Here is a 25,570-nt window from a genome sequence, read left to right on the forward strand (position 1 = left end):
TCTATACCCACTGGTGGCAGCAATGTCCCTAGGGACAAAGATAGGGTCTTTGACAATAGGAACCTGTCCAAGATTGTGCCCCCCTACAAAAGTGGGGATGACATCCACAAATGGATGACTGCTCTTGAGAGAGCCTGCAAAGTGCAGCAGGTTCCTGAAGACCAGTGGGCAGCAATCTTATGGCTCTCCTTTGAGGGGAGAGGCAGAGATAGACTCCTCACTGTTAGAGAAGAGGATGTCAGAAATTACAGAGTCCTGAAGAGTGTCCTAGTTGATGGGTTAGGCTTAACCACTGAACAGTACAGGTTAATGTTCAGAGACACCCAGAAGACACAGACTCAGGACTGGTCTGAATATGTGGAATGTGCCACTAAGGCTTTGGAGGGTTGGTTGCTGGGAAGTAAGGTGTCTGATTATACAGGATTGTACAATTTGATGATGAGAGAGCAGATTTTAAGTAATTGTCAAAACCAGCTTCTCCATCAACACCTGGTAGACTCAGATTTGACCTCTCCCCAAGAATTGGGAAAGAGGGCAGATAAATGGGTCAGGACCAGGATCAGGCCTAAAAACCAGGGTGGTGACCAAAAGAAAGATACCACCAAGCCTCAAGAGAAGGGTGGGGATAAAGAAAAAGAGAAACCGTCCTCAGGGCCCCAAAACTCCACACAGGGTGGTGGGTCCCAAGCTCCCTCCTCTACCACAGCTAAAAAGCCCTACTGCCATGAGTGTAAAACTCCTGGGCATTGGAAAACTGACAGCGGTTGCCCAAGGGCTAAAAACAAAACTGTTCCTCCAATTACTCCTGTCACACCACCTATTACTGTCAGCAGTAATCCCCCAGGTGGTGGGAGTGCCCCCAGAAATCTGGGTGGGTTTACTTGGGGAACACAGGGGGACCCTGGCTTAGCCAATTCCCCTACAGCAACCACTCTTGTCTGTGATGGTGGCATGGGGTTTGCCAACTTCACTGCCTGTCCCAACACTTTGGGTAGGTACAGACAGGAGCCCTACATCAATGGTACAAAAGCTGAGGCCTACAGAGACACTGGAGCTAGCATCACAATGGTGGCCCATTGGCTAGTTCCCTCTGAGCAGCTTTTGCCTGGTTTCTCCTACCAGGTGACCAACATTGATGGCAAACAGAACAGTCATCCCATGGCAGAGGTATGTCTCAGCTGGGGAGGTGTCACTGGCCCTAAAAGGGTGGCAGTGTCCCCAACCTTGCCTGTAGACTGCTTACTGGGGAATGACTTAGAACTCTCAGCTTGGGCTGGAGTTGAACAAGACACCCATTCTAAAATGGTAGGCCTTTCACAAAAGGGTAGTGGGGTTGTGCCATTCACAACCCCTGTCCAAATAGATTTCCTCCCTGGAAAGGTTGGAAGGGCAGTGGTAGCCACAGCCCAGGCACAGACAGACTTCCCTGTAGAGACTGGCAGAGCTGTGACAGTCACAGCTCAAACACAAACTGAGTGCCCCCCTGAAAAGGTTGGCAAGGCTGTAATGGTCTCAGCCTATACTCAGACTGACATAGGTGTAGTGAAGCCTGAAACAATGGATCACTCCACACAAACTGAGAGTAGTGGGGAGGAAGAAAAGTCTCCCTCTCCCCAGACATTAGGAAAAGGTCAGCCTCCTCAGGGATCTGACCTCACCCCTTGTGAAGGAACTGCCCCAGAGGTAGCCAGGCCTGGCCTGGCAGAGCCTCTGATGTCAGTGGCCCCTTCCAAGGTGGGATCCAGTCTGGTGCAGGTAGCCTGCCTCTCTCTACCCTGCCTCAGTCAGCCCAGGGCTGCAGAGGTCAGGGAGGCCAGTGGACCCCCAGAGGGCCCCTGTCCACAAGAACCCCCCCATCAAAAGAATGAGGATTGCCTGGCTAGTAGCCCTAGTCAGGTGATGGGTAAAAACATTCCTGAGGGATCTCCTTTACAGGTAGTTAGGGACCTCCCCCAGGGGGATTCTGTTGGGCACAGGCAAACATGGGACCTTAGGGCCCCAAACCTGACCTGTCCCTCCAGTAAGCCCACAAAAGGGACCCAGCCTCCAGCTTTAGGTAGCCAGAGGCTGACCCTGAGAGCACAGTGCAACTCAGTTAAAGGAAGAAAGGCATCCATGGTGGAGGATGATTGGAGGAAGCTGAGGCCTCACTTTGAGGACACTCACTTCAGTACTCCATCTCAACACCAGCCTTTTACTTTGCCAAGACACACCACAGGTAGAGATTCCCTATGGTGGAGACCCTCTGATACCCTTAGGGTGAGGGATTGCTTAGTGGACCATGAGACAGGGGGTAACCATGCCAGTGCTGGTTCCTCCTTATATGGCCACTTGGGCAATATAGGCTTACCTGGTCAAGGTCAGCCTTATCTCCCTTCGTTTGGGGGGGGGTTGTGTAGGAAGGTGGATATCTGACTATGGTTACCCCCAAATTTTTGCCTAGTGTCTAGCTGGTTTTTCGACTTAGTTGGCCTGAGATCCTGCCATTCAGGCTCTCAGGCTATCTGCTCTCTCTGTAAAATGGACTCCATGTACCCTAGGTACATACCCAATTGGTTGGATCACCCTGTCAGCCCCTGTACCAGTGTACACTAGGTACCCAGGGCATTGGTGTATCCAAGGCCTGCCAGGGGCTGAAGCATGTATTATGCCACCCCAGGCTTGGCCTAACAATCTGACACAACTGGCTGATCACTCAGCTGGGGTAAGTTGGTGTAATCACCTCTTACTTAGGTGTAGTATACCTATACCTAAACTTAAATGGGACACCTGGTAACCTATAAGTCACTCCTATGGCAGGCCTTAACAATCCTGAAGGCAGAGTGCTTGGTTCCATGTGAGATGGTGCTCTGGCATGAGCTGAGCCTGTCTGCAGTGGTCGGAACAACTTCCTTCTACTGTTTCCAGATATCGTCATACCATATACTCTTAAGTGCATTATGAACCTCGCGGTTAAATGCTATCTTTGGTTTGGCTTTATCAAAACATGTCGAGTAAGGTGTCATACGAATTGGAATACTAACCCCTCGCCAATTCTGGCGACGGGGTTAGCATTCCACCCTTCTAGAGGGACACGACATGTACAGTACCTGAAACCCGGGTAAAATCAGACATAGCCTCAGCTCCACAAAATGGATGCTGCCACCACAGACACAAGTCTGCCCTCCTGCTGCTGGGAGTCCTTCCAGCTTGGGAGGTGTGGACAAAGGGTTTCCTGCCAGGGGGGTGCGTGCACCACCCCAGACAGGATTTTGTGTATTGGTCAGGTAGGGCTTGAAAGAAACCAGACATGCCTGTGGCTCACAAGGAGCCTCGGTGCATATGCCAGTTCAAACCGGTCCTGGGGCACACCAGTCCCGGGCCTGGGGCGAGCTGGACAAAGGATTGGGGGTGTAACCACCCCCCTTCCTGGTCCCACCCATAGGGAGGGACCTAGCAGGTAGTCCGGCCCCTAGAATCCGCTTAAAGGTAGGAGCTGTGTCCTAAGACTTCAGACATCCTGGAATCAACTTAAAACTAAGAAGAAGACGGGAACTTCGACGCTCTGCTGCACAGAGGACTGAAGCCAATCTCCCCTGTGGTCAGGGAGTGACCACCTTGCTAACGCAAGCACCATCCAGCGAATCAACGTCTGCTTTGCCGCCGCCTCCCGCCGGAGCCCGAGCCCAGAGACTGACAAGACCTGGACCTCCAGACCTCTCACCGCCCGATCCACAGTCCCTGAAAAGAGGAGACCCGTGGAGGCACCGAGACACGTGGAGCCAGCCATCTTGGATCGACTACGACAAGCTGACAAGTGCAATAACCGAGGCTCCCTCCAAGTTGTGCTTTGGGATCTGAGAAGCCCAACTCTCGAGCAGCATTTGCACCAAAGGTGAGCCCTCCAGCATCTCCACGATCTGCGTGGGGCCCTTCTGCATTTTGCCACTCGACGCGCCTAACCGGTTGCTGGCCCGCTGGCTAGTGGCCATCTTGGCGACGAACTCTACGAAAAACACCGCTGGTCTGGTTGCTCCAGACTGGCCCTTGCTCCCCTCCAAAGGAGCAATCCCTCTGACCTTGCTGGTCAGAACCAACAGCTGATTTCCGAATCCTCCTACAATTGCTTTTGCCAAGGCTTGTTTGCTTCGATCAAGTCGCCGACACTGCCGACAGCGAGAGCCTGCGTGGGACAGCTCGTGAGCCGACTCCTGGACGTCGTCGACCTTCAGGGACCACGTGGCTGCGGAGACAAGCTACCCCTCATCACCTGTTTGCACCCGACATCGCCTGGTACCCACCTGGTGCCACGCTGGTCACTGGCTAGTGACTGTGAACACTGTCCCCTCTGCTTACAGGTCTTCAACATCTCCGATCCACTCTTGGATCCACTGCATCTCTTCCCGACCGACCGCCTGCAGCACTTTTGTCTACAAGCTCCACGGAACAGACAGAAGAAACCCGACGCACTTCGAGGCCTATGCACCCGCTTCCTGTGGGTGAGGTAAAGCTGGCACACCTGTGCCCAAGTGTAGTATTACATCTCTAGTGCCTGTGTTCCAAATCTTAAGTTCCTAGGTCATCCGGAAGATTCCTTTTGCAGTAACTTTGTACTTTTTACGCACCCATTGAAACCTATGGGAGCACGCGTGTGACTATTTGCTCTGCACACGCCACCCGTGGACCTCCTGGTCACTAACTGACGTTAGCTCCTTGTAGGCCCAGCGATTCTAGAGGCCCTAGGCCTTTTCCCTTTTCTGTTCGTGGTACTTATACCACTATTTTAGTATATGGTTCGAGTGGCCACCAGGGTCTATCCATATAAAGTGCAACTTCTGTGTATTCTGTGATAATCTTGTTTGACGATTTGTGCTCCTGTGCTCATAAAGAGACTAGGGGTTACTTTGAGAAATAAATACATATATATTTTGAATATATATCTGTGTGGTGTCCTTTCATTGGTATAAAAGGGGGTTACTATTGGTAAAACAGCTTGCTTAACACGCTTCACGAGTTTAGCCTCAAAGACTGCTTAGCCTACGCTACCACTAGGGCAGCTAGTCCAAAAAGGTTGACTTACAACCACACCATAAGGGTTGCTTGGCATGGTACAAGGTGGTCACTAGAACTAGTGAACAGCATATACCAGGCCAACTTCTCACAGGTGCTCTCTGCTACCCACAGCACTCCATGATTTAATAGACACTCCATGCCCCGAGGGTGCTGCGTGAGACTGTGATTCAATGACCAGCTCTTTCAGCCCCTGTCTCTCTATGGATTTAGTATTGTTTTGAAAGCATATTGTCCGACACCATGCAATTTATATTTTGATTTTAACCCAACATGATTGCAATGATTTTAAGTAATTGTGCAATAAAAAATGATCTTATCTTATTGTTTTGAAAGTTCATGATCTACGCACACCCTTTGTCGTCTCTCCCTCTCTCCTTGCAGGGCTCGCGCTGTTGCCCATGACGTGGTTTAAGGGCTCTCTTGTACCTTTTGCAGTCTCTGACAGCCTACGGTTTAAAGTTTCATTCTGCGGTGTCTGACACTCTATGGTGTAAGATATGTCAGTGCCCTCTCTCGCTCTCTTTGGTTTAAGGCCTGTGCCTTCTGTCTGGCTGTGATCAGAAGGAAACAAAGGCAGCTCTGCATCTAGCGTCAATTCACCACCAAGAACACGTTTTCAGTGAACAAACGCGAGTGTTCAAAGGGGACATCGGATTCCTCCATACATCTGTAGCTCCTATATTGCTAAATAACTCTGATTAACTCTGCAACTACTCACACAGTTGTAAACGGCGGTATGCATATATATTTGCAGTTACAGTGATTTTACTAGGATCACACAACTAGGCAAAATGTTACAGCTGGGATTAGAATCCTGGCTCTCCTGATTCCACTCTCAAACATATAGCCCTTGGTGGAGGCGTTGACGTATGTGTTACTGCCTGAGGTAAACAAGGGCTCTTTAAGGATCCAAAAACTCTTCTTAACATCCCCTGCATTGATCCAATCAGACGTATCCTCAAGGCGTCAAAATGTACCGGTGTGCTCAAAAACACCAACTCAAGGCTGATCAAAGACCTCGAACCTCAGGACGGGACCTAGCCCTCAAACCGTGTCTGTACAAGAACAGCAATCTCCTTGTCATACTAGAAACCAGCAAACCCAGTGCAGATCCAAGACCAGCAAGCTCCATGCTGAAGTAAACACCCCCAGTGTTGGCGCAAGAACATCAAACTGAATGATGAACTAACACCACCAAAGTCAGTGTCCATCCAAGACCGACAATCTCATTGTGAAACCAACATCACCCATTGCTTGAGAGAAACCCACAGACTGGATGTCAGTCCAAGACCACAAAACTCAATGCTGCGCTAACACCACCAAACCCCAAGTTGATACAAAACACCCAAACGTAATGTTGACCAAGATCCCCAAATCAATATTGGGCCAAAATAGCCACATTCCGTGTTGATTTAAGATTCTAAATAACATCTAAATCAAATCTGACCCAGCCCAAGGTTGAGCCGACACAAACAAGGTCAACGTAGAGCCAAGACAACCAAACTGCCCCATTACCCGCGGTACTATTCCCATTGAGGAGCTTTCATCTCTATGGACATTTGGAAGTCCTTAGCCTGTAACCTGCAGAGAGTGGACTCACTCTGACAGCAGGCCAGACATGCTTACTGTTGTCAGTGCTTAATTTGAGATGGTGGTTGCCGGTGCTCCGCACCTACACTTAATTGTTTACACCGGTTCTTCTGACAGTGTGCCACAAGATGGCGCCATCTGGCCAATTTAGACATGAACACAACAACAGTGAATTAATAATTCCCTAGACATTAAAAATGACTATTACCTTCCGCCAACGCCATTCTTATAGCTTTGGGGACTTGAAATAGTCTGAGTTGTCACACTTGTAGGAGCGTGATCGTTAGTAGTTGTGTTGGTACTGTCATTGGCAGTACTGCAGTGCACCACTCGGGGGTATACGCGGGTGGACATCGTCCACCCACTTTATTTTCACAGGGTGGTCCTCCCTGCCAAGAAGTTGGAACCCACTGAAAAAGATGCTGAATTCGTCCCGGTGTAATTTCCAAACACCGGGACGCATTCAGCAGCACCTGCACGTTGTTGTCTGCTTTGGATCCGCAACAACGTGCAGGCGGGGTCGGGGCTCTTATTTCTGACTCCTGCTGGACCCATAACAAAGGCCGAATCTGGGGGGTCATCAGGTCGCCTTTTGTCCGAGTCTCCTGGCTGGCAGCAGTCAGGAGCCTCACACCTAGATCCAAATGCAGCAGAGGGGAAACAAAGGCTCACACCTAGTCAGCACTTCACACACACTTAAGAGAGGCGGCTTTTCGCTTTATTCAGCCCCTGTTCAGGAGATACACATGCACTGTAAGAATGCCAGATGTGTTGGTCTTTCCCAGTATTTGCACAAAATAAATAGCATTTATATAGCACATACCACCCCTAAGGAGACGTTGAAATAATTTAAATATCACTATTTTTCTTTAAAGCACTATGGGTTGAGGAAGCTTTACGCTGACAAAAGGCAACATTGGTTTATGTGAAGCGTACAAAAGTGTGAATCTTCTGCCTAAATCAGGAGGGTTGGCAAGTATACCGAAATGTGCTCAAATGTACTTATGATAGACCTGCTAAGCATATATGTGAATGCTTAAGATCTGATGTCACTTTTTGCGATGCCACTTCCTGTGATGTCACACGCTGTAATGTCACATGCCTCACGTGCCGCGATGTCACGCGCTGTGATGTCATGTGCCGTAATGCCACTCGCATACTGATTAATTAGGTTAGTCCCCCCACTTCTTTTTATAGGACTTGTGCCCTGCAGTACTGGTAGAAGCTATGGGTGGTGCCAGCTGCAGTGGACTTCTGAGGTGCGCCCTGGCACTTCTATTTTTAGAAATTAACCAGTGTCTGTTGTCCGTCGCCCTGATCTCGTCATCCTGAGGTAGGAGTCTGAGGTAGGTTTCTGGATGCCCAAGGCGTGAATCACTTGCTCGAGGTGTGAACATCGCGCACAATCTCGAGAAAAAAGCTCCCAGCATCCCACCTGGTTAAGCGCACACGGCCAAGCCCAACTTTAATTGACCGATACCAAATAATGCGGCAAGCTCCTGGGAGGGTCCTTTGGGAGCAGGGTAGGAATGATAAAGTGCTGGGCGAGGAGCGGACGGAGGCAATTACAGCCTCGGCCTCGCCTCCTGCCCCCCTGGTTCATAAACCACCAGGACTCCCAGACTTACATTTTACCTTAATAGTCTCATTAGCCGGGGTGGGGACACTTTCTGAGGGATAATAGGCCTTCTTCCGGGCTTCAACAACTGCATTTTGCAGTTAGTGTCAACATCAACGAAAAAGAAAAATATGTGGCCTTTGTCAGACCCAAGCCATATAAAATAATAATACGAAATATAAAAATAGGCGCTGATTCTGCACTTCCTGACAATAGGGAATGAGTGTCACGCGCCTCGCGGCTCAGTTAGAAGGCAAGTAAACTTTTAAAGTTAGCCTCGCCTCGGTGGTAGAAAGGATTAACACAACTGCGGCCATCGCTCATAATCTTCAAACCTCGACCGGTGGACCCCTAGGAAGGCTGATAAAATGACTGCTGTTGCATAGGATAAAAACACAAACACGCACGTACACACACACAGCCTCTCTTTGTTATGTTATGTTATGTTATTTACTTTTATTACGCGCACAGATACTCGAAGGAGTGTCCCGGCGCGGATCAGGGCAGGACAGAATTAAAACCCCATCCCCATCGCCTCTTGCAATCCTTACAGGGTGGATGGGGTGCTGTTCAAACAGTGAAGTTGACACCGGGCCTGGCTGTGGTGTGTTTATGTAAAGTATGGAGGTGACACCCGGCCTGGCTGTGGTACTGTTTACTGTTTATGTAAAGTATGGAGGTGACACCGGGCCTGGCTGTGGTACTGTTTACTGTTTATGTAAAGTATGGAGGTGACACCGGGCCTGGCTGTGGTACTGTTTATGTAAAGTATGGAGGTGACACCGGGCCTGGCTGTGGTGATGTTTGTGTAAAGTATGGAGGTGACACCGGGCCTGGCTGTGGTGCTGTTTATGTAAAGTATGGAGGTGACACCGGGCCTGGCTGTGGTGATGTTTGTGTAAAGTATGGAGGTGACACCAGGCCTGGCTGTGATACTGCTATGTAAAGTATGGAGGTGACACCAGTCCTGGCTGTGATACTGCTATGTAAAGTATGAAGTTGACACCGGGCCTGGCTGTGGTGATGTTTGTGTAAAGTATGGAGGTGACACCGGGCCTGGCTGTGGTGCTGTTTATGTATAGTATGGAGGTGACACCAGGCCTGGCTGTGATACTGCTATGTAAAGTATGGAGGTGACACCAGGCCTGGCTGTGATACTGCTATGTAAAGTATGAAGTTGACACCGGGCCTGGCTGTGGTGATGTTTGTGTAAAGTATGGAGGTGACACCGGGCCTGGCTGTGGTGATGTTTATGTATAGTATGGAGGTGACACCAGGCCTGGCTGTGATACTGCTATGTAAAGTATGGAGGTGACACCAGGCCTGGCTGTGATACTGCTATGTAAAGTATGAAGTTGACACCGGGCCTGGCTGTGGTGATGTTTGTGTAAAGTATAGAGGTGACACCGGGCCTGGCTGTGGTGCTGTTTATGTAAAGTATGAAGTTGACACCGGGCCTGGCTGTGGTGATGTTTGTGTAAAGTATGGAGGTGACACCGGGCCTGGCTGTGGTGATGTTTATGTATAGTATGGAGGTGACACCAGGCCTGGCTGTGATACTGCTATGTAAAGTATGGAGGTGACACCAGGCCTGGCTGTGATACTGCTATGTAAAGTATGAAGTTGACACCGGGCCTGGCTGTGGTGCTGTTTATGTATAGTATGGAGGTGACACCAGGCCTGGCTGTGATACTGCTATGTAAAGTATGGAGGTGACACCAGGCCTGGCTGTGATGCTGCTATGTAAATTATGGAGGCGACACCGGGCCTGGCTGTCGTGCTGCTTATGTAAAGAATGGAGGTGACACCGGGCCAGGCTGTGATGCTGTTTATGTAAAGTATGGAGGTGACACCGGGCCTGGCTGTGGTGCTGTTTATGTAAAGTATGAAGTTGACACCGGGCCTGGCTGTGGTGATGTTTATGTAAAGTATGAAGTTGACACCGGGCCTGGCTGTGGTGTGTTTATGTAAAGTATGGAGGTGACACCAGGCCTGGCTGTGGTGCTGTTTATGTAAAGTATGAAGTTGACACCGGGCCTGGCTGTGGTGCTGTTTATGTATAGTATGGAGGTGACACCAGGCCTGGCTGTGATACTGCTATGTAAAGTATGGAGGTGACACCAGGCCTGGCTGTGATGCTGCTATGTAAATTATGGAGGCGACACCGGGCCTGGCTGTCGTGCTGCTTATGTAAAGAATGGAGGTGACACCGGGCCAGGCTGTGATGCTGTTTATGTAAAGTATGGAGGTGACACCGGGCTGGCTGGGGTGATGTTTGTATAAAGTATGGAGGTGACACCTGGCCTGCTGTTGTGCCGTTTATGTAAAGTATGAAGTTGACACCTGGCCTGGCTGTGGTGCTGTTCATGTAAACTATGGAGGTGACATCGGGCTGGCTGTGGTGCTGTTTATGTAAAGTATGGAGGTGACACCGGGCTGGCTGTGGTGCTGTTTATATAAAGAATGGAGTCGACACCGGAACTGGCTGTGATGCAGTTTATGTAAAGTATGGAGGCAACACCGGGCCTGGCTGTGGTGCTGTGTACGTAAAGTATGGAGGTAACACCGGGCCTGGCTGTGGTGCTGTTTGTGTAAAGTATAGAGGTGACACCGGGACTGGCTGTCGTGCTGTTTATGTAAAGTATGGAGGTGACACCGGGCCTGGCTGTGGTGATGTTTATGTAAAGTATGGAGGTGACACCGGGCCTGGCCGTGGTGCAGTTTATGTATAGTATGGAGGCGACACCGGCATGGCTGTGGTGATGTTTATGTAAAGTATCGAGGTGACACCGGGCCTGGCCGCGGTGCAGTTTATGTATAGTATGGAGGCGACACCTGGCGTGGCTGTGGTGCTGCTTATGTAAAGTATGGAGGTGACCCCGGGCCTGGCTGTTGTGATGTTTATGTAAAGTATGGAGGTGACACCGGGCTGGCTGTGGGGAGGTTTATGTAAAGTATGGAGGTGACACCGGGCCTGGCTGTGGTGCTGTTTATGTAAAGTATGGAGGTGACACCGGGCCTGGCTGTGGTGCTGTTTATGTAAAGTATGGAGGTGACACCGGGCCTGGCCGTGGTGCAGTTTATGTAAAGTATCGAGGTGACACCGGGCCTGGCTGTGGTGAGGTTTATGTAAAGTATGGAGGTGACACCGGGCCTGGCCGTATTGCAGTTTATATATAGTAATAGTATGGAGGCGACACCGGGCCTGGTTGTGGTGCTGTTTATGTAAAGTATGGAGGTGACACCGGGCCTGGCCGTGGTGCAGTTTATGTAAAGTATCGAGGTGACACCGGGCCTGGCTGTGGTGAGGTTTATGTAAAGTATGGAGGTGACACCGGGCCTGGCCGTATTGCAGTTTATATATAGTAATAGTATGGAGGCGACACCGGGCTGGCTGTGGTGCTGTTTATGTATAGTATGGAGGCGACACCGGGCTGGCTGTGGTGCTGTTTATGTAAAGTATGGAGGTGACACCGGTCTGGCTGTGGGGAGGTTTATGTCAAGTATGGAGGTGACACCGGGCTGGCTGTGGGGAGGTTTATGTCAAGTATGGAGGTGACACAAGGCCTGGCTGTGGTGCTGCTTATGTAAAGTATAGAGGTGCCATTCGGCCTGGCTGTGTTGCTGATTGGTGAATGAGTGGAAATGACACCAGGCCTGGCTGTGATGCTGATTGGTCAATGAGTGGAAATGACATCACGCCTGGCCGCAGCGCTGTTTATTAAACGCTGAGCTGACGTCCGGTCAGCCTGGGGGCTCTGTATTGCTTGCACCTGACACTCTTTCCCGCTGGGCACCGGCCTCGGGAGGGGAGGGCGGATGTCAGAGCTGGTCTGTGAGCTGCTCTGAGATGCTGGATTTAGCAGGGTGGATGCTTTGTCTCAGCCAGAGAGGTGTTTCGTTTTCTTTTAAGCCCCCTGTAAACCCCTCATCCTGTCACTCCAGCGCAGCCCTCGCCCCAGCTCCACAAAGAGCTTCGGAATCGGGCTGGCCTGCAAGCAGGGCCCCTGGAATGTTAGGGTAGGAGCGGGCCGTATTATGCGGCAGGGGGGAGTAAATTATGCAGTAAGCGAAGGCAAATTATGCAGCATAATGTGGCACATTTTGTAAAAGTATTAGATTATTTTGTCATTTTAAAACTTGACAGCACTGTCAGGCTATTAGATGCCCCTCATTAGAACCTGCTTAACGCCCAAATATATCAATAAGCAACAGAAAGGTGACCAGTCCAGCTGTGCAAAGGACATTACACCGCGCGGTAACACTTGTCGTGTCCCACCATTTTAAGTAACTTTTCAACCGTTTGAGATAGAGACAATTCTTTTAGTTAAATCCGCAGATGATGAATTATGTTGCAAATGCAGCCAAAGACGAATCATGCAAAAACTGCAGTGGCCGCACAATTGCATAGTTCCAGTGGCCCTGCCTGTGAGGCCGTCAGGCCGTGCCAGAAGGGCTGCTCCCATTTTGGTGGTTTGTTGGCCTGTTTCGTGATCTGGTGGGCCAGCTTTTATTGTTGATTCCTCTGATATTAAAAGCACTAAGGCATTTTCTCCCATACCTTGTAAAACACCTATAGGGCGTTTTTTTTCAAGTATAAAAAAAGGCCCCAATTTGCACACCTGGGCCACTTCTTTTAGCTTTCTGATTCACTAATGGGGGCCACTTTTATTTCGCTGCCCAGGCCTATGTTCTGGCCCAGTCTGACCCTAATATGCACTGTGCAATGGTATGTAACAATCATTACATACCATTAATTGCCCACCCCTTCCCTGCTGCCTCTGTGTGTAACTAGGCGCATAGCGCCTAGAGTCCATTAAGTACACGTGTTAATACCTCTGTGCAACTTATTCCTGAGGCACACTGCGTGGGTCACGCCTCAGGGCCACACTGGGGAGCAGGAGTTGGCGCTTTGCACAGACTTTGCGATCAATTCCCAAGTATGAACTTTTTACGAAACAGCTGAAAGCCTTTTTGTTCTGAACTCTTAGTCTGCTCCATTGTTTTTTCCCGTCCAGGATTTCAAGTCTACTAGTTAGCGCCGAGATGCCCCCGGGGTGAGTTGAGCGCTATATAAACTAATTAACATAACATGACTCGGAAGTGTAACTTGAGTGGGAAAAAAGGACCATCCGGGAAATATCCGCAGTTTACATTTCACCAAAAATACACAGACCTGGTGAAATGCCAACAGGGAAAACTACTGGAAGGGGTAAAATATGCAGCAGTGGTGAGTAAAACTCAGATTCCGCACAGTATGCCCGACTTTGAACGGGCAAGTTCAGAATAAAATGGTGTTGCCTTTTAGGGGCGCTGCATCACCAGGGCCACTGGAATTATGTGATTGTGCGGCTGTGGTGATTTTGGCATAATTATACATTTGCCACATTTACCACATAATCCCTCATCTGCTTCATAATCTGAAGATTTGAACAGAAAACATTTTGTTTCTAGCTCAAGCAGTTTAAACGTTACTAAACGCAGTGGAAGGTCCTCGGCAAAGATTGATTGGTCACTTTTCTGCAGCTTATTGCTTTGTTTGAGTGTTAAACTGGTACTAATGAGTTGTAACTAATTCCCAGCCAGTCTTAACAAGTTTAAAAATGACAAAATAATGAAGTAATGCTATCCCAAAATGTGATACATAATGCCGCATAATTTTCCTTTTCTTGCAGCATAATTTACTCAACCCTGCCACATTATTTGGCCCTCCCCGCCGTATAATTCCAGTGGCCCTGGGTATCACTGGTCAGTAAAACAGGGGTTTGTGATGATACCGTTAGTCAGAAACGCTTGTCAGTCGGACCCTAAGGAAGTCGTTTATTGGTGATTCCACTTTCTAGGACGTGTTGCTCCAGATGAGATGGGCCGAAGTGCTCAGACTCTGTGTGTATGGGGGGTCCAGTGTGGCCTGCATGAGGCCGAGCTTTAGAGAGGTCCACCCCATCCCTAGGAGAAGAAAGGCCCTATGTGCTGTACACGAAGCACAGCGTTGGGTGGTACATCAGAATATCCTTAGCGGAGCTAACATCTGGCTTAAAGTGTCCTCCCACTGAGGCCCTGATTACGAGTTGGTCGGTGTATTCCGACCCAGGCACAAAGGCCCGTTTACGCACGGGTTGGAATTACGAGTTGTTAGGTATTTAATATATCCGATAATTATTGGATGCTGTAAATTCCTTAACTTAGGTTAAATTTCAGCAGGTCAAACCTGCCGAAATGTAATGGTGGAAAAAGCAAACAATATTTACTATATCACACAGATTCTACTGCGTTCAACACCAAAATCTGCATGTTATTCCCCACAAACACGTAATATGTGATATTTATCACACCCGCTAAATAACGTACCCGTGGTAATGTAATTTATCAGGTGCGATGAACAGCACCAGGACTCGTAATCAGGGCCCAAGAGTAGATTTTGTATCATTAACTCGAATGCTGTGATTTTTTTGTAAACAATATTTAGGACACAATATTTCTGAGAGTCGATGGTTGGGTTGCAATATTCCGGGACCGCACCCAATGGCTGAGCGACCACTTTCCTGGACGCATCAAGGGTTCTGTTTATTTCTGTGGTCCGCGGTAGGATGTCCAGACAGAGCATGCGCCTCTCTGTGGCCTCGGCCCAGGTGTGACCGAATCTAATGTCTGCCCCAGGAAAGGGGTGCGGAACCGCGGCAGGTCTGAAATACACAGCGGAGGAGAGAGGTGGACAGGGCAGCTGAAAGACAAGGCGGACAACAGACGAATCAATGTCCAGACGGGGAGATGGGCAGAGAGACAACATATGGACCAGGTAGAGAGACAGACGGGCAGGTAAATGTCCAGACGGGGAGATGGGCAGAGAGACAACATATGGACCAGGTAGAGAGACAGGTGGACACACGGGCAGGTAAATGACATGACGGGGAGATTGGCGGACAGAAGAAATATGGACCGGGTAGAGAGACAGATGGACATACGGGCAGGTAAATGACACGTCGGGGAGATGGGCAGACAGACGAAATATGGACCGGGTAGAGAGACAGATGGACACACGGGCAGGTAAATGACATGATGGGGAGATGGGCAGAGAGACAACATATGGACCGGGTAGAGAGACAGGTGGACACACGGGCAGGTAAATGTCCAGACGGGGAGACGGGCAGAGAGACAAAATATGGACCGGGTAGAGAGACAGATGGGCAGGTAAATGACATGACAGGGAGATGGGCGGACAGACGAAATAAGAATGATGTAGACAGACACAGGGACATATAGGCAGGGCCACTAGAATTATGCGGTCGTGTGGCGATTTATGCATAATTGTAGATTTCCTGCATTTGCTACATAATGCATCATCTGATGCATAATCTGCAGAATTTAACACAAAAAAATGTTTCTAGCTCGAACAGTTCAAAAGTTACTAAAGAATCCAGGGACACGTTGCCGTGCGGTGGAAGGCCCTTTGTAACGGTTGACTGGTCACCTTTCTGCTGCTTATTGCTATATTTGGGTGTTAAACTGGAACTAATGAGGTGCACCCAATGCCCAGAAAGTGTTGACAAGTGTAAAAAGTACACAATAATTCAGTAATATTAGCAAAAAATGTGCCGCATTACGTCGCATAATTCTCCCTTTCTTGCCGTATAATATACTCAAAACTGCCAAATAATTTGGCCATCCAGTGCCGCATAATTCCAATGGCCATGCACACGGGCAGGTGAATGATCAGATGGATAGATTGACAGACAGACAAAGTAAGGACGGGGTAGACAGACAGGTGGACATACGGGCTGGTAAATGACGACGGATAGGCACATCAACAACGGGAGGGATGCACAGATGGACAGACCGACAAATGACCGTACAGATAGACCAAAGTCCAGACAAACAAAAGCGCAGACAGACAGGTGGATGGGTAGACAGACAGACAGAAGCACGACAGATAGGTGCACTGGTAGATAGAATTCGAACCGGACAAGTAGACAAAGACCGCAATAGGTGAGCAGATGGAGACAGGCTAACCACGTGGACAGATGGATGGACAGGTTAACAACCAGGCTGGGGTACGGATGGGTGGTTACATTGAAAAAACGTTTGATAATTGGATGAAGAATTTGGGAGACGGACAGAAGGAGGGATAATATTTATACTAGCAATGTTGGACAGGATTATGAATGAATAGATGGACGTGCTTATGTGAAATTACAGCAGGGCATGTAGTGCTGTGAAGCTCGTCCGGGTTAGTAAGCGCTATATACATGCAATTTACATTTAAATACAAATTGTTGCATCCTATTAGTGTAAAGGCAGGAGACCGAGGCGAGGTAAGCAGGCCTGGCCCCTTTGGCCCGCTCCGTTCCTCCAGCGCTTAGTGTCTCATGGCCTCAAAGCGCTTTGGATTCGACAGCTGTTACAGTGGTCTGTAAGACGCGGGCGGCAGCAGCAGCTAGGCCTCCCACATCGGGAGGGTCAGAGTCTGGACTTTTAAAGAGTGGGGCCGTCTTGAATCACCCTGATTAATAATATGAAACGCGTCATCACGACGAGCGGGTCCCGCGCTGCGCACAGCAACCCTGCAGAGGGACAGCTTCACCCCTAGGAGCGCTGCCCGTTCCCTGCCCCAGATGTGCCTCTGACGTCACTTCCTACAGAAGCAGAGTCACACCTTTCACCAAAAGGTGTGTGTAGGGTGTGGGGGGCAGACACTTTCTGGAAATCCAGTGCCTCTACAAGGGTGGTAGCCCTGTGGCAGCGATAGGCCAGTACCAGGCAATACACATTTGGTTCATCCAATCATTCATTCACATTACCTACTCATCTCATGCTTTAATCTCGAGAGCGTATTGTTCACATTCACGTCACTTCCGCCTTCAGATCTTTATACTATAGCCGCTATGGCGTGTAGTTTGTTGCAGCGTCTGACATTCCTCGAGTGCCCTGAACCTGTCTGTAAAATAGTGCAGCGGGTTGGTGCACCTGCTGCAAAAATGTGTGCGTCACCTGAAGGTGGCATGAGTTCACTCATGCTGCATGTAAACTAGTGCAGCGGGCTAGTGCACATGCTGCAGAAATGTGTGCATCACCTGAAGCTAACACGAGCGCACTCGTCCTGGCTGTAAGATAGTGCAGCGGGCTAGTGCACCTGCTACAGAACACTGAGTCACCTGAAGCTGACACGTGTGCAGTCATCCTGCTTCTGAAATAGCGCAGCGGACTAGTGCACCTGATGCAGAAATGTATGCGTCAACTGGTGGTGGCACGAGTGTACTTATCCTGCCTGTAAAATAGTGCCGCGGGCTAGTGCGCCTGCTGCAGGAACCTGTGCGTTACCGTAGGGTGGCATGCGGGGCCGACGTGTCACTTCCTTGTTCTGCTGTCACTAAAATATCTGATCTCGACGAATCACAGAATTTCTGTTATACAGATTCATGTATTTTGTAAAGCGCTTAAAAACTCATGAGAGAGTACTTTACGCTATAAAATGCAGCTATTAAAATAACTTTCAGTTGTTCTGTCACTCCATTAATTCTGATAAACCAGGTCCTGTTTTGGGGGTGTGGAGTCTGACAGGGGCCCCGCCGGCCTTAATGGGATCAGTGTTCCATGACAACGGATTCCAAACATTGGGGTTGATTTACCAACCCAGGGTTGGTAAACTCGAACCCCCCCTGTTCAGGGTAGTTGTCCAAACTGTATTGGGTTAAGAGAGGCGCTGATTCTCTGAGTCGCTGCTGTCTTAGGTCTGACTAACTCCTAGGCTTCAAGGCCTAACTCAGAGAGCATTTTCTGTGGGTAGTTGGGGTTCCTCCTGCCTCAGACGTTAATTACGCCTGACCACCCCGACTGATTCAGAAACCTCGTGTACGAGGAGCCGTGTTCCATCGCAGCCTGGGCGTGACCTGCTCAAGGCCGCTGACTCACTAAGCTGTTTTCTGTGAATAATTCTGTTTTACTCCTGGAAATTCATGAGTATGTCACACCTATGCATGGTGTAACCACAACTCACAGAAAAAGCTTTGTGAATTGTAGTCAAGGGCTGCCAGGGCACCCCTGAAAACCTCCATCAGCCACAGATTTCCAAGAGAACTCGAGAAACGTAAATGTAGCTGTGTGTATTTTCCACCACGACGTAAATCTATAGGTGTGTGTGATGCATTGCGGTGCATCTGTCTCCACAGTGGGACGTTTTCCTATTGAGAACCCCTTTCTTCCACTCTCGTGTGAACTCTGGGGGTGCTGCCCTCCCTCCCTGGGTGGCCCACCCTCCAGCTGTTCGCAGGGGGGAGTGTAGCTTGTGTTTCACTGGTAAGAGACAACCTGTAAGATGGTTGTGACTATTGTCAACTCACCTGGCTGTCCCCTACACCTTTCAGAATCAAGTCCACCCTCGCCACTTCTGCTATGTTCTAAACATAGGAAACTCTGCCCCTGTGTGCACTGGTATCTGTATAGCGCAATCCCAGCTCAGAAATAACGGAGCGCTATACATTACACGGGGAAATGGGCTGTGCATCATTTGTAAAAAATAATTCATACCAGGGCTCAAGGTTTGCTCAGAAACCACCGCCGGAGCTATTGAATGTCTGGGGTGCTGAATACAGAGGCTGGGGAGTTTTGATTCCACCCCATCCTTTTTTCACCCACTCTTATAGGGTTTTTCTCACCCCTATTTTCTTTCTTTGTCGCCATTTTTCTGTCATTCTCTTCTTCCCTGCATTCTGTGTTGTTTCCCTCTCTTGTTCTAGGTCATAGCAGGATGACGAAAAAAAGTTGGGTCCCCAAACATGAGTGCCGGTGGGTCCAATCTGCAGCCACCGGCTCAAATTAAGCACTGGTAACGCGGCACTGTATATTACATCAGAGACATTTTAAGGCATGTGGAAAGTGGGCAATTGTCCAGAGCCCCACATTCCAAGAGACACCCCAGGGAAAAGACACTTTCTCCATCTCGAGCTCACCTCTGTGTCTACGTCTCCACCTGTCCCCTTCTCTCTGCCTCGCTCTCTGACTCTACCTCTCTTTGCCTAGAATTATTTTCAGATTTTTTTGGGGGGTGCCTCGGAAAGAGGCATTTCAATATTTTTTTGTGTGAACACTTTCTAAAAGTTTGTTTTGGCTTTTGTGGGCTTGAAAAAAGCAAGATGCAGAACAATATACAAGAATGTTACTAACAGGTATTCCAAAAACTTCTCTTGCCCCGAGCTTCAAAAATCCTTAAGCGGACGCTGCATTACTGGGGGTTGGAAGACTAGATTGTGTACATCAAACAAACACAACTCATGCATTAAACTACACGTTTTGAGGTACAGGCGGATCAAGTGATTTGCCCAGAATCACACGATGTTGAATTATGCGCCGAGGCAGGCGGCCCTGGGTTCTGAAACCGGCTGTGCTGGGCCTCATCTACTGCCGCAGAGTGAAACTTCAGATTTTTTAAATTCCACAACTCCAGAGTCTGTGAATCAGATATCAGATGTGAAAGTATCAATGCACGCTGCTTATTGTGCTCGTCAACAAACCATTGTGTGCACTAATGTTTGTGAAGGGCGCTCGTTGGCCTGGACAGAGGGAGGCGTAAGAAATGTATTCCACGTGCACAATTACTGCAGCCAGCGCTACGAACGTATCCGTGTCTGTGAGACAAATTGTTCCACTAATACTGTAGAGATTTAACCTCCCCCGCCCCCTCCCCGGACTGAGACACGGCTGTGACCACGGGGTACCGGTGCAAAAACACTTGGGCACACCAATAGATTCTATGACTCTAATATTTGATGTTTTGCTTCAGTGGTATAGTGACTAAGCTGCAGATTATACATTTAGGCAGGGCCCATTTAGGCGTCCATGCTTCCAAGGTCAGCAAGTGCAGGACTCTAAAGCTGGGTAGAAGTAATGCATGATATTTACAGCGCTTCGAACTGGGGTGTGAGACGCTATATAAAGCCAGCTGTTAATGCCTGAAACAAGCCTCTGTATCCAATACGCTTTTAGAATTCCAGAGCGGGCTTCACACGTGCCTAGAAGCCCGTAAGAGCGGCTCCGCTCAGACAGTGGGCGCTCTGAGGTACCGGTCCATCGCCCTCACGAGTGCAAGACCGCAGCTCTCCTGTCTTTTAAAGTAATTCAAATTCGGGTCTGTCTGCAAACTACCGGCGTTTCAGAAATGTTGCGGGACATTTTAAAAGGACGGATTTGGTATTCTCTGCCGGTGCGGAATCGCCAACAGCTGCCCGTCCGTGGGAGTGCGGCGCTCTTTCCAGGGGCAGGGCGAGACGGGGGAGTGTGGCACGGACTGTGCCAGTCACACAATGAGGGCACGGGGTGCGTGCCCTCCGAGACAGGGGGCTGCTTCTGATGAGCACACGCCGCCGAGGGCGCACGTGCAGCTCCCAGGTCTGAACTCAGTCCGAGCCAACTCACCTTTCATCCTTTTGTCAAGGATGAAATGAGTGAGTTAAAAATAATGTATGCTTAAGGGCGATGGGTCAATGCATTGTGCCAGGCCCCTGCATCGAATCCATCGTGCTATCTCATTGAAGCGCCTACATGCGCCGAGGTTCTGCAGTGTGCGCTATGAAGGGTGGTATCCATTTATATATAACACTGCGGTACGGAGTCTTACGAGGGCGCAGATGAGACGATGCCTCTGAGTTCAACAAACTTTTTCTGGATAGAATCGCCTGAGTGGCGAAGTGTGAGATGTTTTACTGGGTGCTGGCAGGATGGGGGAGGGGTGCAAAGAACACCCCCACTTCACTAACAGCGGGGTGGACGCACGCTCCAAACTATGTGTGCGGCCCCTTCTATCGCGAGAATAACACTCTGTGCACTAGCTCGTGGGCTCACAACTTAATGTGTCCATCACACTTCTGTTGTTCTTAACAAAATATGGATCATGTTACATTGATAATAATTGCAAAGCAGTAAAACATGCGAGTATGTTGTCGGCAGGGAGTCGAGCAAACCTGACTTCCAATCCCGGCTTTCCCTGTTTACAAAAAGGTGTGTTCCTGGGCAAATTGCTTTCGTGTGCGGGCTTCATCTGCAGCAATTGAGCGTGCTTCGAAACAAAGCCGGGTCGACTTTTGAGCGCTACGTGTAACAGAAGCAGACCATTGGTTCAGCGCATAGAAGCACAGTTACTTCAAATACAGGGTACTATGCAGGCGCTGGAATGTCCAGTGGGGATTAAATAGTTCACGCTAAAGACTTTTTTGTTTATTTTGTAGTGAATTTATGAGCGTTTGTATAGCGCTTGGGCACCATTAATTAACTCCAACGGGTACATTTTATCTGCTGTCTTTTTTAATTTTGCACTGAATATGGAGCACTGTATTTACACACATTGCAATGTTATTGAAGAATGTGGTTCATTTCATTAAAAGTTCGTGTGTTTGTTAAAGCGCCACTTGCCAGCGAGGCTGCTTCCAAGCGCTGAAGTGCCCTGGCTACGGAGAGTACACCACATACGCAAGGTGGGCATGGTGCAATACTGCCTGGCGGGCATACGCCTTTTGGTGCGAGTGATTTACATTCTTAAATTGTATTGGTTTGCGAGGGAAGGGTAGTCCGCAGCGCCTAGCAGCACTTTCAGCGCTCCGGGCACTTGAAGCGGGTTTGGAAAAGTGCCTTTGCCTGCTAGCCCCGAACTAGTGATAATAGGTCCCGTGCAGTGCAATACCCGCAGCAGGCAGCGCGTGCTGGTGAGATGCAGCGGTGGGCGTCCTTGGCACAGCCGTGCAGTGATGCAGCCAGCAGTGAAAGGTCACCACGAGCGCAGTGTGCCAGCCGAGTGAGCGCGTCCACGGGCGCAGCGCCCGCCATAGACTTAACAGCCTCTGGGCACAGGCTGGGAAAAGAAGTGGTGACGTTTTCAGCTGTGCAACGGGGTGGGGGGCTGATTTATAATCGCACATTCCTAACTTGACTTTATTGTGTGATTTTAACCACTTTCCTTCATTTCCCGTCACCAGTTTGCCTCTGAAGTGCTAAAAGAGTGCTTAGAAACCCGTTAATTAACACATTTAAGCACTATAAAAAACAAACATGACAGCCCTCAAGCCGGAGCTCTAAACTTCTTTACGGGGCGAGGGTGGAATTCAGACACGAACAGTGCAGTCATCCTCCGTCTACGGCAGCACTCGGACCCATCACGCACCATCTTCGACAAGTAGGGCCGCTGCGCGCCTCTCCCTTGATGTAGTGACTTGGGAAAGCTGGAATGTATCAATTGCTTTATCCCTGATTGGTAAAGTGACATAATCGAATTGATCATTTTCGCAGTTCGACAGCGTCACTCAGATCCCTCCACGTCTGCGCTCTTTGAGACTGCGCCGCGCAGGACGCGCGCAGACGCGGGCACTCCGTCCAGGCGGACACCTGAAGGGTCTGTCAGTCACGAAACTCTCACAGTCCCGAAAAGTGAGCACCACTACGCGGGCTTCCTGGAAGCACCCGCGTGCGCGCAGTGCCTGCGCTCTAACGGGAGGTGCGCGCAAAACTGACAGAAATCCGCGCACATCACTCTCATTGGAAGAAGCAGTTCACACTGAGCAGCTCACAAACCAGGAGAAGCCAGGCTACCAGAGGGGAGAGAGCGACCCCCGTATACCGCGCACCTGCCCCTCACTGCTGGAGCTGCGTAAAAGGACCAGAACAAACATAGCTCCTTGAAACAAGAGCCCCAGATTGTTACGAAAAGCGGCTAGAAGTCCTAAAGCAGCGGAATTTTCGCCCGATTCGCGAAGAACGGTGGACTGGTTCCGTGACATTTGCCCTCGCCTGACGCGTGTGCTGAATGAAGCCTGCTGCCTTTGCCACGCTTGTTTAAGGGTGCGCTGCTCCGTTAATGCACGTTTGAAGCGAGTGGCGCAGATGTAGGCGCCGCATAGCGCCGACAGAGCTGTAATAAGTAAAATTGACTTTGCTTGAAAGATGCTGTCCTTATAATGCAGACGCCATGCCGCTACGGGGAGCGGAAGTCTAATGCCTTCCAGAAGCAGCGCCTGGCAGCCTCTTGCAGCCGCGAGCAGCGCTAGACTCCCAGAGATGTGTTCGCCAAGCTTTGGGAGAGGCGCGCGGGACAGCATCGCGTCTGCTGGCACACGACACACGGAACTCCAGACAATCCGGATAACTTCCTCGCTGGCACTGTTTTGTAGACAGTGTCTAAACATGTAGAATTTATTTTGTATGATTTTCTTCTTTCATATTTTACTGAAATATAAAATGCCCTTTCGTTTTCTACTGGAAGCTCGAAGCTCGAGTCAACTGCTCTTTTGCAAGTCATTTCCCAGATTAGCGCACTGAAGCACCGGCAAGGAGGTCACAGGGCCTATATTAAAGAAACGCAATAAAGTCTGTGTAGCACATACTATAGCGAAAACCACTCGGTTACGACCACACTGTGCTCAAGCGCTAGGTCATTATGATATAGGCGTCTTGGTGGTATGGATCGGCTCAGCCTACCGGACTCCAAGTGATGGAGAGCGGCTAAGAGTTCTGGGATAGCTTGCTGCTCGCGGCAAAGCGCGTCAACGTTTGGTCAGAGTTAGTAAACGCTATATAAATGCAATTTATTTTTTAGTGAAATTACTAACAGTGGGTCAAATATATCAAAAAGGAAAATAAGTCTATAGTTTGGGAAGAAGTCGGCAGAGCTTCCTCCCTCTGTTCTGTTACTGGAAGATAATACTGAATCCGTGACCCCAGGCAGGAAGGGGCCCTGAATCTGTGGGTGACACAAAGCGCCTTAAACTAGAAAGCGCCTTCCACCTCTATGCACATTGATAGTTCACGCTGCATTGTCAGGTCTGGGCGTGGAGTGACGGGCAGCGGGAGTCGTTCACAGATCACACGGGGAGCCGTGAGGGTCCCACCCAAAGGAGGGGCGGGGGGCCTCCGTGGTCCTTACCTCTGGGCGGCGGTGTTGGCGTCCAGTATCCCGCTGCTCTGCATCCAGGAGCGGACCGAGGTCAGGCCCCCACTCATCGGCTCTTCCTTCATGGTCAGCCCCCCACGGGGCAGGGTATCCTGGATAGAGAACATTAAAACAGTAGGGTCGTGTCTCCGAGTGAACCAAAGTAGCGCCAAGAAGCAAATCCCAGAAAGGAAGAAGAGAGCGCTTGGGTGAACTCCGCAATCAGGACGATCCGGGCACGCTGGGTCCTCTCTCTGCGCGGCGCCGTCTCTTCCACCCAAAGCCAACCCAGATCCTTTCCACGGCGGACAAGGGGCCGTCTCCGGGAGAGCGCCAATGTGCCCCGGTGGTCTTCAGGGCGCTGGAGGAGGAGGTCTTGGAGCTGTCAAGGCTGCCGGCGGTGGTCTCGTAGCAGTCTGTGGTGGTCCTAATATTGCGCCCCGGCGGTCTACAGCCTGCTCTGCAGAGGTCTCCGGGCAATCCACGGGGGTCTCATAAGTGCCCCGGGGGCATCAGAGGTGGGCTGCAGAGGTTTGTGGAAGTCTCTGGTTGGTGCGTGTAGGTCTCAGCTGCCCCGTGGTCTCAGGATTTCTCAGCAGCGGCCTTGGGGTGGCACCGAGGGGGCGTCAAGGCTGCTGGGTGGGGCATGGGGCTGGAGACCACGTTCACGCTCTTCCGGGCCAGAACTTGTCCGCAGACGCACCGTGTGCCCGTGGGATAATGGACCGGCACCCTGCTGGGAAAGTTGTGCCAGAGTTCTGGAAGTATGTGGGTGTCTAGCAGTGGGCGCAGGGCTGCTCCGGCCGGCGGGGGGCGCTGTGCCCGGAGGGGGCGGCAGAGGGGAGCGGGGAGAGGTGCTTGCTGCCTGGAGGAGTGTGGAGGAGCTCTGCTACCGCCGATCATTACCATGCAGGGCTCAGCCTGCTGCTGCCTCGGGGGGAGGAGGCTGGGCTGGCCGGGGCTCTGCGAGCCGCCCGTCCCCGGGGAGCCGGGGGATTGGGTAGCTGCAGCTGGAGCTGCTGCTGCTGCCGGAGCTCACCGGCCCCTCCCTCCCTCCATCCATCCCTCCCCTCCATCCATCCTCCGGAGCAGCGGCCGGGCGCCCCCTCCGGCCGAGAGGGGTAGGGGAGGGCGGCTGGGCCGGACCCCACGCGCTTTCTGCACCCCTCTTGCGGAGAGGGTCCCACGTCCCGGTGTGGATGGGTCGTGGTGAGGGGAGGGGGTGCCCCCAGGGGAAGCTGCGGGGGTCGGGCGAAGGGAAAGGGGTGGAGGGGACGTGCGGGGTCGGTGGATCGGGTCCCAGGAGAAGCGGCAGGGGGTCGGTGCACTATGCGAAGTTGAGATGCAAGGATGGGCAGATGAAGTGCGCGAGGGTGCGGAGGGTGGTTGTGATGGACAGGGGG

The 25,570-nt window shown here is 50.5% G+C and overlaps 1 protein-coding gene across 5 annotated transcripts in view; it reads right to left on the reverse strand.

Annotated features, from left to right (window-relative positions):
• The window catches only part of LOC146863413 (transcription factor COE3-like), a 464,528-nt gene extending 439,443 nt beyond the window's left edge, over positions 1-25,085 (reverse strand). For 4 of the 5 annotated variants that reach the window (XM_085642844.1, XM_085642843.1, XM_085642842.1 and 1 more), the window contains exon 1: positions 24,162-25,076. In XM_085642844.1, the coding sequence (XP_085498970.1) occupies positions 24,162-24,295 (134 nt within the window). In that variant the 5' untranslated portion in view covers positions 24,296-25,076. Of the gene's footprint in view, positions 1-24,161 lie in introns of all 5 variants that reach the window. The other variant, XM_085642845.1, reaches the window with a different exon arrangement.
• Positions 25,086-25,570: the final 485 nt, after the last annotated feature.

Source organism: Triturus cristatus, chromosome 2_2 (genome assembly GCF_964204655.1).
Source record: "Triturus cristatus chromosome 2_2, aTriCri1.1, whole genome shotgun sequence".
Lineage (NCBI taxonomy): Eukaryota > Metazoa > Chordata > Amphibia > Caudata > Salamandridae > Triturus > Triturus cristatus.